The following is a 14,677-nucleotide window of genomic DNA, read 5'->3' as shown; positions in this document are numbered from 1 at the left end:
GAAGGAGGAGGTGGAGGGGCGAAGGAGAGAGGGGAGGAGATAGGAGCGAGGAGAGGAGAGAGGGAAGGAGAGAGGAGAGAGGAGGGGGGATGCCGCACCGTCCATCACTAAATATCAACAAATGTCACCGCGCGCGGATTTTGGGGAAGCCCCCTTCGTCGTGGCGCCGCGTGAGCGAAAAGGAGCGAGCGAGCGAGGAGTGAGGGGCGCGCGCGTCCTCGCCACACACTGCGGATATATGGCACGAGACGAGAAGAAAAAATGAATTATTAAAGATTTCACTCATATCTTTTTTGCTATTTTTATCTGGCTCAGAAGCGCGCGGGGCCGAGGGAGGGGTGAGGGAACTGCGGATGTGGAGAGGCGAAGAGACGCAGTGGAGAGGCTCCTCGTGCACCAGGCGCGGGCTCGCGGTTCTCCGTGGACACATCTGAGCGCGGACATTTTCCATTTTAGACACTTGAGATTCTCCACTCTCACGCGGTTCTTGGGTTGTCCATTCAAAGCCCAGCGCAGCCGCAGCTCCGGCAGGAGACACAGAGCCACCCTTCCCCCTCCCGTGTAGCAGATGGAGCGGGCTGGTAGGCGCTGAAGACGCACGGACACGCCGGAGCAGAGCGGGTGCACTGCCGGGGCGGGTGGCATGTGGAGCGGTCACTCGGAAGGCCCGGCTGACCTCTCGGTGTTTGCAGAATGGCGCGTTTCGGCGACGAGATGCCCAACAGGTACAGCGGAGGAGGGGCAGGAGGTGGCGGTGGACAAGCCGGCGGACAAGGGCCCAACCGCGGCGGCAGCAGGCAGGGAGGACCCCCGGGAGCGCAGCGGATGTACAAGCAGTCCATGGCCCAAAGAGCGAGGACCATGGCGCTGTACAACCCCATCCCGGTGCGCCAGAGCTGCCTCACGGTCAACCGATCCCTCTTCCTCTTCAGCGAGGACAACGTGGTGAGGAAGTACGCCAAGAAGATCACGGAGTGGCCATATCCTTTACACCCGCGGCTGGGAGCGGAGAGGCGGGCAGGGGGAGCGCAGGTACCGGGGTTCAGGTGGGGGCACTGGGGGAGAGTGCGTGAGGTGTGGCCTGTGTGAACGGAGCAGTCTGGGGATGGATGAAAGAGTTGTTGATTTATTTTTGGCTGAATTCATCTGAAATCATCACAGTTTGAGCATTTCGTGGTCCTAAACTGTCTTATTGTTACCCCTTTAGCTTGGCATTGGCACCTCTGGTTCTCCTTACGCTGTAGAAGTCTATGAGCAAGCCATCTGGAGAGAAGGAGGCCTGCAGTTAGCTTCAAACCTGCTGTTTGTCTGGGAGGAAAGATGTTTGCTAAAATGACTTATCTGAATTACAAAAAAAAAAGAAAAAGATCATTAAGTTTTAGAGAAAATTGGGTGGAACGTGTCTTCTGAATGCTCATGTTTGGTTGTGTAGGCCATGTCTGAAACAACTGACTTCAGAGATGGATTTTGTGCACATAGGATTTACAGGCCCTGGTCATGAAGAAAATATTTGTTAATCAAGGATCCCAAGGCTTGAGAGGAGGTTCGGGTGCACATACTGGGCTGTATGTGGAAACTGAATAGTTGTCATTAGATTATTCATTCTTAAATCTTCTGAAACATGTCATTTTGTAATGCTGTGTTTGAGTTAATTAAGGTGATGGTGTAGGTTCGTCTGGTGCTGCTCCGGTAGGTGGCTTATGTTTAAAATGTGTAATCGCAATCAAATCGAAATTTGAATGGACGCAATTAAGAAGTCGCAAAGGCTGCAGTTTTATAGTTTCCTTCACAAACGGCAAAATGTCCTGTCTCATTTTACATAAAACCACCAGCCCTAAACATGTGATTCTTGTATTGGTTTGTCAGTTCAGATTTCAGTGTTTTTGTCAATTTTTCTGGACGCGTTTAAAATGTGAACTTTGAACAGAATGGTATTAAAGCTTATTTTGCTTTTTGGTGTTTAAATACTGGTTTAGTGTCATTTCAGTTCTACTCAAGTCCAAGTTTTGCCATGGGTGATTTCGTTTTGGGATTTGGAGAGCTTTGAGGCAGATGTTCTTTGCTGCTCGTCGCCAGCGCAGTGTCTTTCCAAACTTTGGTGATGTTTGATCTGGTTTGGTTGAGTTCAGTCTGGACCTCAGATAATCCATCCATTGTTAGACTTTTGTTTTAAAGAGGGCGTATTATGCACAGTCAATTTTTTTGGGAACTTTCTACCATCTTATAACATTGTTTCCTCATCAAAAACATGCCTGAAGAGATTTTAAATGTCGCCCATGCATGTTTGAGTAATCTAGTGATCTCTACTGGGCCTACAAGCCTATGTCATCCAGAACAGAGCTTGTATTTGGCCCTGTTCTGTAGTTAAATAACAGCGACATAACACATTTAGATCCATTTTGTCTTATTTTATATATATTTTATCATTCAGGGAAGAAATGCTGTTTTCAGTCTGGAGTCAGTTACGATTTCAGCAGATGTTTGGAACTGAAAAAAAGCTAGATTGGTGCACCCATAGCTGCATTTAAAACTATTACCCGCTTGTCTTCATGAAGATGTCATTTATCCGCTTTGCTCAGAATGTTCCAGAGTATGGCATTATACGTATTTATAACATCTACTTAATCATACAAGTGTTTTAAATGCAGAAAACAACAACAAAAAAAACTACTTTGAAAAACATGCGACAGATCTGCCCTGTAATTGGTGGCACCAGCGACTTGTCTTCGTGGAGACAGATGAATTTAATGCCATACTGTGGAACATTAAAGGGGGAAAGTAATAGCATCTCGGTGCAGATGAGAACCTTGATTAAGAAGAAGAGGAGGAGCAGTTTACCAGGTGTAACGTGCAGGCGCAGTGTCGTCAAATACACAATATATATCTTGGCTTTTAACTGAGGGGCTCTTGTATAAACATGTGATTGGATGGTTGAACAGTATTGCATATTTTTATCAACTTGGTGAGGAAATATTTCACTCGAGTACATATCTGCCGACAGAGAAGACGTTGAACTTTCTGGCAGTTTTTGTTTCATGTGGACAGACCCAGGAATTACAGCTAGATATATAGAGATATTAACCATTCCACTATAGAATTCTGACCTGTCCTGCAGCTCTGTGTCTTTAGATCTTTCTATATTTTCAAAGTAACTGCAGCTCTTGTTTTGAATCGTCCAACTTCTCTGACAAATGTTTTTAAAGTGAGTGTGTGTTTAGTCCATGTTCTTATAATAATGGCCCAACGCAGTGGGTGTGTGGTATGTTTAGTGATACCTTTACCACCAATCTCCTCAAAATCTCCTCTTTCTCTCCCTCTCTCTCCCTCTCTGTCTCCACCGCTCTCTCATATCTTCTCTCCTCTCTTCTCCTCCTCTAAAAGTCGCTCATCTCTCTCTTTCTCTCTCTCTCTCCTCTTACATTTTTCTCTTCTCTTATCCTTTGTCCTCTCCCCCCTCTTCCCCTCTCATCTCCTCTCTCTCTCTCTCTCTGTCTTTCCCTCCTGTGTCTTTCTCTCCTCTTTTTGGCAACTATGTGACTGTATCCCTCACTCCCCATCTCCTCCGTCTCTCCTCCCCTATTCCCTCTCCTCTTTTTGGCTGATGTGTGACTGTATCCAGTTCTCTCTCTTTTTCTCACTCTCTGTCCCTCTCTCTCCTCTCTCTTTTTGGCAACTATGTATCTGCATCCCTCTCTCTTCTCTTTTTTGGCCGGTATGTGGCTGTAGTCCTCCCTCATCCTTCTCTCTGTCCTTCTCTCCCCCTCTCCTCCCTTTCTCCTCTCCTTCGCCCCCTCTCTCTTCTCTCCTCTTTTTGGCTGCTGTGTGCTTGTATCCAGTTCTTTCTCTCATCCTCCTCTTCCCCTCCCTCTTTCCCACTCTTTCCCTCCTACCCCCCTCTCCTCTCTCTCTCCTCCTTCTTTCTCTCCCTCTCTCTCCTCTTTTTGGCTGCTGTGTGCTTGTCTCCAGTCTATGCTTGTATCCCTTTCTCCTCCCTCTCCTCCAGCTCTCCTCTCCTCTTTTTTGGCTTCTTCTTGTATCCAGTCCTTTCAGTTATGCCCCCCCGTCTCCTCCCTCTCTCTTCCTGTCTCTTCTTCCCTCCTCTTTTTGGCTGCTGCTTGCATCCAGGTCTTTTTAGCTGAGACCCCCTCCTCTGTCTCTCCCTGTACCCCCTCCTCCCTCCCTCTGTTTTTGGCCGGCGTTCTTTCAGCTGAGCCCTCCTCCCTCTCCCCTCTCTCCTCTCCTCCTCTCTTCCTCCCTCTCTCCCTCTGTTTTTGGCCAGCGTTCTTTCAGCCGAGCCCTCCTCCCTGTCCCGTCTCCTCCTCTTCTTTTCCTCCCTCTCTCGCTCTCTTTTTGTCCGGCGTTCTTTCAGCTGAGCCACCCCTCTCCTCTTTTCCTCTCTTCTTCCCTCTCTCCAGTGTTCTTTCAGCTGAATACTCCTACCTCTCTCCCTCTTTGGTCTCTTCTTCCCTCTCTGTCTGTCCACCAATTTTTCTTTCAGCCCCTTTGCTCCCCTCTCCTCCCGTTCTCTCCTCTCTCCCTCTCTTTTTGGCCAACGTTCTTTCAGCTGAGCCCTCTCTCCCTCTCTCCTCTCCTCCTCCTTCTCCCTCCTCTCTCCCTCTCTTTTTGGCCGGCGTTCTTTCAGCTGAGCTCAGCGTTCTGAGGCTTAAGCACCACGCACACGGCACAGGAAATGACTGGCCCGCTCTAATTGCACACACCAAATATGGGCATGTGTCCGGGCGCGCACAGAGCAGTAATTATCCAAAAGGCCTTCGTCTCGTCTCGCGGCGAAAAGTCCACGGCAGCAGAGAGGGACTGATGGATTTAATTAACTATAGTCATCTGGATTGTAATGTTGTTCGATGCAGGACTAAAATTTGAGATTGTGGTCACTAGATTTTACATTCGTGGTTCAAAATCACGACTCAGCGCTTTGAAACCTGTACAGGAGCTTTAAGATTTGAGAGAAGATTGAAGTCTGAACTGGCAAACTAATCCAGGAATCTCATGCATTTCGGAAGCGTTTACGAAGGTTACGAGTCTATGGAGAGACAGGGAGGGCATCTGAAACAGAGGGACATTTCAGAACATGTTTGTAGAGGTGTAAACTACAGAGGATGCAGAGGAGAGGGTCAGATGGAGCAGAGCAGAAGGTCAGATGGAGCAGAGGAGTAGTTGAGAGGGTCACATGGAGAAGATGAGCAGAGGAGAGGATGGGATGGAGCAGAGAAGCAGAAGAGAGGATCAGATGGAGCAGGGGAGTGGAGGAGAGGCTCAGATGGAACAGAGGAGTAGATGAGAGGGTCACATGGAGGAGATGAGCAGAGGAGAAGGTCAGATGGACAGAGGAGATGATCAGATGGAGCAGACGAGTAGAGGAGAAGATCAGATGGAGCAGAGGAGAAGATGAGAGGATCAGCTGGAGCAGATGAGCAGAGGAGAGGATCAGATGGACCAGAGGAGTAGATGAGGTCAGTTGGAACAGAAGAGACGGTCAGATGGAGCAGAGGAGTTTGTTGAAATTCAAATCTTTTCGTCTCGGTGAAAGCGTCCTTGCTTTGACCTGAAGATAATCTCATAGAGAATCATTCACGCTGTGGTCAGAGGAGGACGCAGAGGACAGTTTAAAGGAGGACAGCTGAATTCAGACTCCATCCAAAATGCAAAGACAATTTATGCTCAAGCAAGGCCCTTTTCTGACAGTTTAAACTCATTTTGTGTCATATATTCTAAGTATTATTCTGTGTAAAAGCTGCTAACCCTTTAGTTTAGCTCTGTACAAACATATTCTGAAATGTCCCTATATCTACTAAACCTGTAATCTCAATCTCCCTGTGTCTCCATGGGGTATTATTCTGTGTAAAAACTGTTAACCCTATAGTTAACAACTCTACCCCTCATCCCTCCTCTTCCTCTCGTCCCTCTCCCTCCCCCTCTTCCCTGCCTCTCACTATCTGGGCATTTGGCAGGACAGACCCAGAGCAGCATTTGGGACGTTTACGCTCCACTGTGCATTCACACACAGGGGTCAGATTAACTTAAAATAACAACTCCATGAACAGGCCATGGCACCTACTCTATGAAATATCACATGTATCTGTTCAGAGTGGTCTTAAGTCTATTTAGTCTATGTTAGGTGTATATTAGGTGTATTTTTCAGTCTGTCCTCAACTTTCCCGGGTGTGTGATGCTTTGTTTTAACACAATCGGATCATAAAGAACCAACATAGAACTACAACAGGTGAGCTGATTTGCACTGTTAAAGTCTCTCTCATATGAAATTACAGTCACAGTCTAGCTAGTATTAGCCAACAGTTTTTCAGTGTGTCACCCTCAGCTTTTTTATTGAAAGTCAAACACCTAAAGACGACCATGAATGATTATATTGATGACAGTCTCCTGAAAATGTGTTGTTTAAATCCAGTTTGTATTTTTACTTGAATGTTCAGGCTTATTATTATTATTACACTTATTTGCTGTACACACCCCGCGTGATGTCACTGTAAAGTATCTATACTCTAGAAGGTGTTCGCTCCAGAGGTGTGTGGTCCGGGCCCTTCAGGAGCTGTGTTCTCTGCAGTAGGTCCTAGTGCATGTTCAGTCTGATTTAGTCCTAGTTCAGACCTGGTTTAGTCCTGGTTCCCCCAGGGCTGTTCATTGTTTTTATGGTCAGAACTTCTAGGCGCAGTCAAGGGCCAGAGGGGGTCCGGTTCGGAGACCACAGGATCTCCTCTCTGCTGTTTGCACATGATGTTGTCGTGATGGCTTCATCGAGTCAGGACCTGCAGCAGACTGGGGCGGTTTGAGCTGAGTATGAAGCGGCTGGGATGAAGAGCTAATCTGAGGCCATGGTTCTCAACTGGAAAAAGGTGGCTTGCTCTCTCCAGGTGGATGGAGAGTCTATGCCTTAAGTGGAGGAATTCAAGTATCCCGGGGTTTTATTTATGAGTGCGGGAAGGGTGGAGCGTGAGATTGACAGGTGGAAGGGTGCAGTGTAAAAAAGTTGTTGTTTTTTGGAAGTAATTAATAGTACTATGCATCTACCGGTGTTTGGTATCCTACTATAAATAACTTAAGTAGAAGTATTACAAATAGGAGATAACTAAATCAGGATTAAACACAAATTAAACCAGGTCTAAACCAGGTCTAAACCAGGTCTAAACCAGGTCTAAACCAGGTCTAAACCAGGTCTAAACCAGGTCTAAACCAGGTCTAAACCAGGTCTAACCCAGGTCTAAACCAGGTCTAACTCAGGCCTAAACCAGGTCTAAACCGCTCCCTCAGCTCACCAGTGTTTATGTTTGTGTTTATATTTTTCACTGATGTGTAGTATTGGGTTTCGTCAGACTAGTAGTATGTAGTATCAGTACTGTAGTAGTGGTAGTTCTGGTGTAGTTGTTGTGACAGTGGAGGCATCACATTTCACGTTTAACCCCTGAGACATGAGTACTTCAGGGCTCTGTGGGATCCCTGAAGTACTCATGTCTCAGGGGTGAAACGCGATGCCTTCACTGTCCTCCCGTCACCTCACGATCGAGCTGTCTCTGCCCTCACGACCTCACGCCTCATTTCAGTCAGAAACAGAGTAGGAGAGGGTACATCACAGTTATTAAATATTATAATTTAAATGTGGACTATCATTATTTTTCTGGTTTGATGCTGTTGCTTTGGCCTTGAATGTTCCACAGTATGCCATTAAAGAAGACCTATTGTGCTGGTGTCTGTTAACAGTTACATATAACAGTTACAATAGTTATAATCTATGACACCCGTGGATCATTATGTTATATTTTGGACATTTTAGATCGCAATATTCATCTAAAACGACTCAATAAAAGAAACAAGCCGTATTACTACACAACGCTGCCGACTCTGTATCACCGATTTAAGAAAATAAAATTAGAGAACGAAGTAAGTACAGAGCAGTGGACGTATGTGGTGAAAACAGGAATGATCGGCAAAAAGCACCTTGAAAATAAGCGATTAAAGATTGTTTAAACATCCAGCTTTTGAAGACTAAATATAATTGATTAAGTATCCCTTGTTCAATCTCAGTAAACCAAGTCTAAAACAGGTCTAAACCAGGTGTAAATCAGGTCAGAACTAGATCTAAACCAGGACTTACTCAGGTCAAAACCAGGACTCAATCAGGACCATCGTATACATGAAGATGATTTAGTCATCTTCAGTCCCCACAGTCCCTCCAAGAACTTCTAAATATATGTTCACGATATGGCATGGACACTGATATTAAAGAGGAGGTATTATGCAAAATCGACTTTTTGGTCCTGTTTACCATGTTATAAAATTGTTCCCTCATCAAAGGTTGTTTTATATGTCATGGGTGCATGTTTGAGTAATCTAGCGTTCTCACCCAGGCCCTATTTGAACCCTCCAGACGGTTAGCTGTAAGATTTGTCGAATACTCTGTCCACAAGTCTACATCATCCATACTCCCACACATCAATTCTCAGATATACAAAAGCATGATACAAAACCATACAATACTGCTCCACAAACCTGATGTATGTGGAGCAGTTTCATAAGTTTCAAAAGTGAAAATTATAAATCCATTGCTCTGCTCAGTATTACTGACGAGGTTAAATACCTTGGTTACTGTATCACCAGTATGTCCAGTATGTCCAGTATGTCCAGTATGCAGAGGGTCATAGTGGCCAATAATAATTCAGTGCGACTGCAGCTGAAGGTCCTTAGACAGTAGTGCCAGTCAGATTTTCACTAACTGTGGTGTACGCTCTTGTTCTGCCGCCTTTTGAAATCTGCAGTACAGTTTCATGTGTAGACGTATGAACTCATATATTTATATATTACTGTCCTGAGGTCCAGGTCTAAACCAGGGCTGATCAAGCTCTAAACCAGGTCTAAACCAGGTCTAAACCAGGTCTAAACCAGGTCTAAACCAGGTCTAAACCAGGTCTAAACCAGGTCTAAACCAGGTCTAAACCAGGTCTAAACCAGGTCTAAACCAGGTCTAAACCAGGTCTATACAAGGTCTATACCAGGACAAAATCAGGTCTAACCTAGGTCTAAACCAGGACTAAAACAGGTCTAAACCAGGTCTAAACCAGGTCTAAACCAGGTCTAAACCAGGTCTAAACCAGGTCTAAACCAGGTCTAAACCAGGTCTAAACCAGGTCTAAACCAGGTCTAAACCAGGTCTAAACCAGGTCTATACAAGGTCTATACCAGGACAAAATCAGGTCTAACCTAGGTCTAAACCAGGACTAAAACAGGTCTTACACAGGTTTTTACCAGGACTAAACCAGGTCTATACCAGATCTATACAAGGTCTATACCAGAACTAAATCAGGTCTAACCCAGTTTTAAACCAGGACTAAATCAGGTCTAACCCAGGTTTATAGGACTTCTGCTGTTGCTTTAGTCCAGTGTAGATCCTGGGTGGTCTCAGGTCTAACATCAGGGGACAATAGGAACAATAGGGCAATATAAACAGCTGCCTTCATTGTCCTCAGGAGACCAATCCAGTCATTCATCAAATTATGCAACTGTAGAATTATAAATGACACTTTTGTAACTGTTTCTTGTTTGAAATGCAGAGATTTTATTTTTGCCCTCTTTAATTAGTTACCTTGTGAATTCTGAGCATCCTAATTTTTACATTAGCACTTTTCGCAACTTTCAGAGGTCAGAGCAGAGTTTTGCTATGACTGTAAAGCTAACAACAGCTAGCATGCTAACACGCACTCTCTGATTCGCTAACAATGATCAGATTAGTCACAGACAGTACACAAGGAACTTATTTTGACCCTAAGAGCTGCTTATACAGTGTCTGTACTGGGACAAGACACGTTTTGCTCAAATACATCGGAAAAGTTGGGTACATAAGATTAGATTCAACGACAACAAGAAGTGAATGTTACATAGTGTAGCTTTAAAAAGCGTTTCAAAGGTGTGGAAAGTATATGAAAAATACACATATGGAGTTCATCGTGTTTACTGTAACATATGACGTCAGACTGTGTGGGAATCGTGGTCATTTGAAAGGAAGGAAAAAGGGGTGGAGGGGTAGAGCAAGGGAGGAGGGTAGAAAGAGGGGGAAGAGGTGGAGGGGTGGAGTGAGGGAGGGGGGCAGAAAGGGGTGGGGGCGTGGGGGTTAGCAGCGAGGGGGCATGTTGAGTCACTGATCTCCATTCACTCTGCTCTGTGTGAATTATTGATCAGACTCCAGTTCAGTCGGAGAGAAAGAGAGAGGAGGGAGAGAGAGAAAAGGGCGAAAGTGAGTGATGGAAGAGAGAAAGAGACGAGAAGGGGGTGATAAAGTGGAGTAGGAAAGAGGGAAAGAGAGATAGGAGACCATGATGGAAGAGAAGATGAGGGACAGTGGGTAATGGAAGAGAGAGAGGAGAGGACGAAAGAGGAGAGAGAAGGAAGAGAGAAGGGAGGGAGGGAGGGAAGGAAGGAGGCAAAGGGAGATGGGGGTTGGAGAGAGGAGAGTATGATGGAAGAGGGGGAGAGAGAAAAAGAAAAAGAGAGGAATGGTTGCTGTGACAGAAAGGAGGAGTACAGCCAGGGAGATAGAGAGAGAGAAAGAGTGGGTGAAAGAATGAAAGAGATGAGAAGGAGAGGCAGGGCTGGAGAGAGAAAGAGGGGTAGGAAAGACAGAGGGGTAGAGAGTGAAAAAGATGGTGAGGGAGGGCTGGAGAGAGAGGAGAAAGGAGAGAGGGTAGAGGGAACGAGTGAAAGAGAGGGAGGGCGCAGGAGGAAGGAGAGTGAATGAGAGCAGGAAATACGGTTTGAACACGTCTGACATTTTGTGAATTTGCAACTGAAAAATGACCAAAGGGAAAAGGATCAGAGCATCAGAGCATCAGAGAGCAGCTGGCCGCAGCAGTAAGGCTAATGCTAATGCTAACACTTTAAAGAGGAGGTATTGTACTTCTACGGCGTATTACTGCAAACCCATCACACATTTAGATTGTTTTGAAAATGCAGATTCGCCAAAAACAACATATTAACATGTTCTATACATTTCTAAACCGTATTTCAGAACATTCTCCATGGAAGTAGATCCGTTTTATGCCGTACTATTGAATTTTATAACCAAAGGAACATTATTACCATGAAAAAAGCAGGATGAGGCCTTCCTCCAAGCCAAATAAGAGTCAGGTTTTTGTGGAAATGCAACCCCGCTCAGAATCAAGTTTTTCAGTACTTCAAAACTACAACCAAAATGAAAAAAAATACAACTTTTTTGGGTTAAAAAGTTACATACAGTGACTAGACTAGAGCTAAAGTGACCAGCACATGGACATTTCCAAACTTATGATCCATAAATATTGAACCTTATCATTGTTTGTTTGGGATTGTCTCCACAAAGTTGCCATCTTAATTTTAAAGTCCGTTCAGCTGACGACAATCACGTCTTTGGGGTGCTCTGCTGAAAATGTATGTTTAAAATGTCCGCTCTGTTTAAGCTGCGTTTGATTGACAGCTCCAGTTCGTTAACCTTTTCTGTCACATGTCCCAACCCGCTCAAGGGGTCTGAGAGACTCCAGACCAGAAACCACCCCGCTTAATGAAACTACTGCACATCGCATCAGGTTTGTGAAGTCGTATCATATTGTTTTCTATAATTCTTCTGTATATTTATGGAGTGATGTGGGACAGGGATCACTAGATTACTCAAACATGCACGGGTGATGTCTAAAACCTCTTCAGGCATGTTTTTGACGAGGGAATGAGGTTATAAAAGGTCATAATACCCCCTCTTTAAGACTACCATAAGTACTATAAGGTCACGACTATCTGTAGTACATTTTTGTCAGTATCTTGTATTTGTATTCATGGATTGTCATAGGTTTTCGTTGTGCAGTCAGCTCACATTCAGAGAGAGAGAAAGAGCCCGCTGATTTATGAATGACAGGAGTAAAAGAGGCCAAAAGGGGACAGTGGAGACAGAGCCCCGTCCCTTGACCCCAGCGCGACCTCAGCGTGATGTCTCAAATCCCAAGGTCAGCAGGTCAGACGGGTGTAATCTACGACTATTACAACTGTTACTACTGCTACTGTTACCTCCCATGTGCCCATATCCCTGTGTGTCAGATGCCCTCCCATCCTCCTATATCCCTGTAGTGTTAGACTGAGATGGGGCAAAACATTTGTGGATTTGACTTTTGAAGATTTATTATAAAAAATACCATATTCATACACATATTTGGCAGTATCTAAAGTAAAGTATGCGTAGTTATTGTGGAACTTTGTTGTACTGTGCAGTAGTAGTGATATATTTTATACATGTTGTTTGGGATTACAGCAGGTTTGGTATTTTACATGACTGTCTAAAAATAAATGTTCATTTTTTTGCAAACTCTATTTAAAGGGCTCATATTATGCTATTTTCTGTTGTATGTTACAATGTTGTTTCCTCATCAAAAACATACTGTTTTTGTTTCATTGACATGTTTAAGACAGTACATATTTAGGCTGGGTTCTTCTCTCACAAAGAAAACACTCTGTTCCCCTTTGTGATGTCATGTGGTGATACAGGAAGTGCTCCACTGTGTTTTTAAACTCCATACACCTTCACTAGAATCATTTGGATCATTTCAGCCCTGGAATTGCCAAACTCTTCTGAACAAAAGGTCAAAGGAGCTGTTAACTTGAAACATTGTGACATCACAAGGTGGAATAGAGCATTACTCAAACATGTGTGAATGAAACAAAACACAACTTCAGGTATGTTTTTGATGAGGTAACATAATATCATGGATAGGAGCTCATCATAGTCAATTTGGCATAATATAGTCCCTTTAATTTCAATGAATGTTGAATTAAGGCTACAACTGAGGCTAACAAACTAGCACGATTAACTCAAATATAGTGACCTGCTTGTCTCTTTAAATAACTTCACCTGGCATGTTCCACAGGTTGACATTGAACATATCTATTTTACATTTTAATCAATTGCACATATTTTATCAGTCAAAAATACCTGCATTCTTACTGTGAGCGGACTCGTCTTTCCACAGATTTAACTTGTAAATTTGCCTGGTTACGTGAGCTGCTTGTGGAGATAGAAAGGTTTAATGCCATACTGTGGAACATTGTAACACAGTGCACCTTTTAACATAGGCCATATCTGGACTTGTCTTTTGCTTCTCTGACACATAAAAGTATTTTTAAGTGAATTCCCCCGTAGTTTTATTTTAGTCTGAGTTTGTAGTTTGAGTTTGAGCTGATACTGCGTTTGTGAAACTCAGAGGTGAGTCATCAGCACTCAGGACACGTCAATCAAACTAAACACTACTGCAAGAAATACAAATACTACTGCACAGTACATGCAATGCTACAACTGCTGTAAAGTGCACAAGATACTATACTACTGCAAAGTACACACAATATTACTGCTAATACTGCAAAATACACAGAATACTACTATTACTGTACACAAGTACACAAGATACAAGGTCTATTGCTACACAGTACACCATATACTACTACCACTGCACAGTACACAATATACCACCACTAATGTACAGCACACAATATACTACTACTATTACTGCACTATACACAATATACTACTTATAATACATGGTACATGAGATAGTTCTATTACTACACAGCACACACTATACTGTGACTACTACACAATACACAAAAAATTACTACTACTGCACAGTACACAAGTAATTCTACTACTTCTTCCCAGACACTTGTATTTATCAAACTAGTATCAGAGCTATATACTGATTAGAGCAATGTTTTAATTGAAGGGCTCGCTTCCTGCTTGTCTCCATGGAGATGTTGTTGCTTTGCCTGTAATGTTCCACAGTATGGTATTGCAGTGGTTGTATGAGATGGTGAGGGAGGGTTTGTATAGATCAGTGTGTATTCATGTGTAGTATATAAAGGATGTGTTTTTATTGGAGTCAGATTGGTGTCACCTTTTAGTCTATTTTTGGGGCAACACATGGTACTTTAAATGGAGGAAACATCTGTCTCATAGAATCATATCACTTTAGTTTGTTTTTATGCGGCAGCTCATTTTTAGCTTGAAGACCATGTTATTGTCCCCTTATCAAACAAAATCTTTGGAGTTGTATTTTTGTTTCGTTTAGCCTTATTTCATTGATCCATTCATCCCAAGTCGTCTTCTCTGAGCCTCAACAGTGCTCCATTTACATTTTGCCTGTTTAGTTGCGTCACAGGTAAAACTCTAGATTTGTCACGTGCAGTTTTAAGCCCGTAAACTGTCAGGGGGTTCATTCTGTGGTCAAACTGTGTACACACACTATTAGCACAGCATTCATGGAGGTTAAGGACTTCATTTGTTTATTTTCTAAATGTTAATTCCCTTTGCTGACAGCAGAGGGAGCTCCAATACGTAAATGCTTCTTTGGATATGGAGGTGTAAATTATAAAGTATATTTTCCAAATGCAGATATTATTTATTTTAAGTTAGAAAGTGAAATACTAATCCCAAGGTGACCAAAAGCATGTTTACCACATGAATGTATCATATGTGTTCTTTAAATCACATCAGGAAAATTGCTTAGGATTAGAAACGGACTCGCCTTAAAAAAAGCTGCATGTGTAAATGAGCGTGCACGTGCAGATGAGCATGCACGTGATGAAAGAGCGCGCACGTGCAGATAATGAATAGGCCGATAGTGCTGGAGAGGCAGAAGTGTTG

General features: G+C 43.7%; 1 protein-coding gene across 1 annotated transcript in view; it reads left to right on the top strand.

The window, feature by feature from the left end:
• Positions 1-693: 693 nt before the first annotated feature.
• The window catches only part of cacna1ab (calcium channel, voltage-dependent, P/Q type, alpha 1A subunit, b), a 121,551-nt gene continuing 107,567 nt past the window's right edge, over positions 694-14,677 (top strand). Inside the window, 1 exon segment of the mRNA XM_055224199.1 lies at positions 694-980. Coding sequence (XP_055080174.1) covers positions 694-980 — 287 coding nt within the window.

Source organism: Periophthalmus magnuspinnatus, chromosome 1 (genome assembly GCF_009829125.3).
Source record: "Periophthalmus magnuspinnatus isolate fPerMag1 chromosome 1, fPerMag1.2.pri, whole genome shotgun sequence".
NCBI lineage: Eukaryota > Metazoa > Chordata > Actinopteri > Gobiiformes > Gobiidae > Periophthalmus > Periophthalmus magnuspinnatus.
This window is presented reverse-complemented; position numbering and strand designations above follow the sequence as displayed.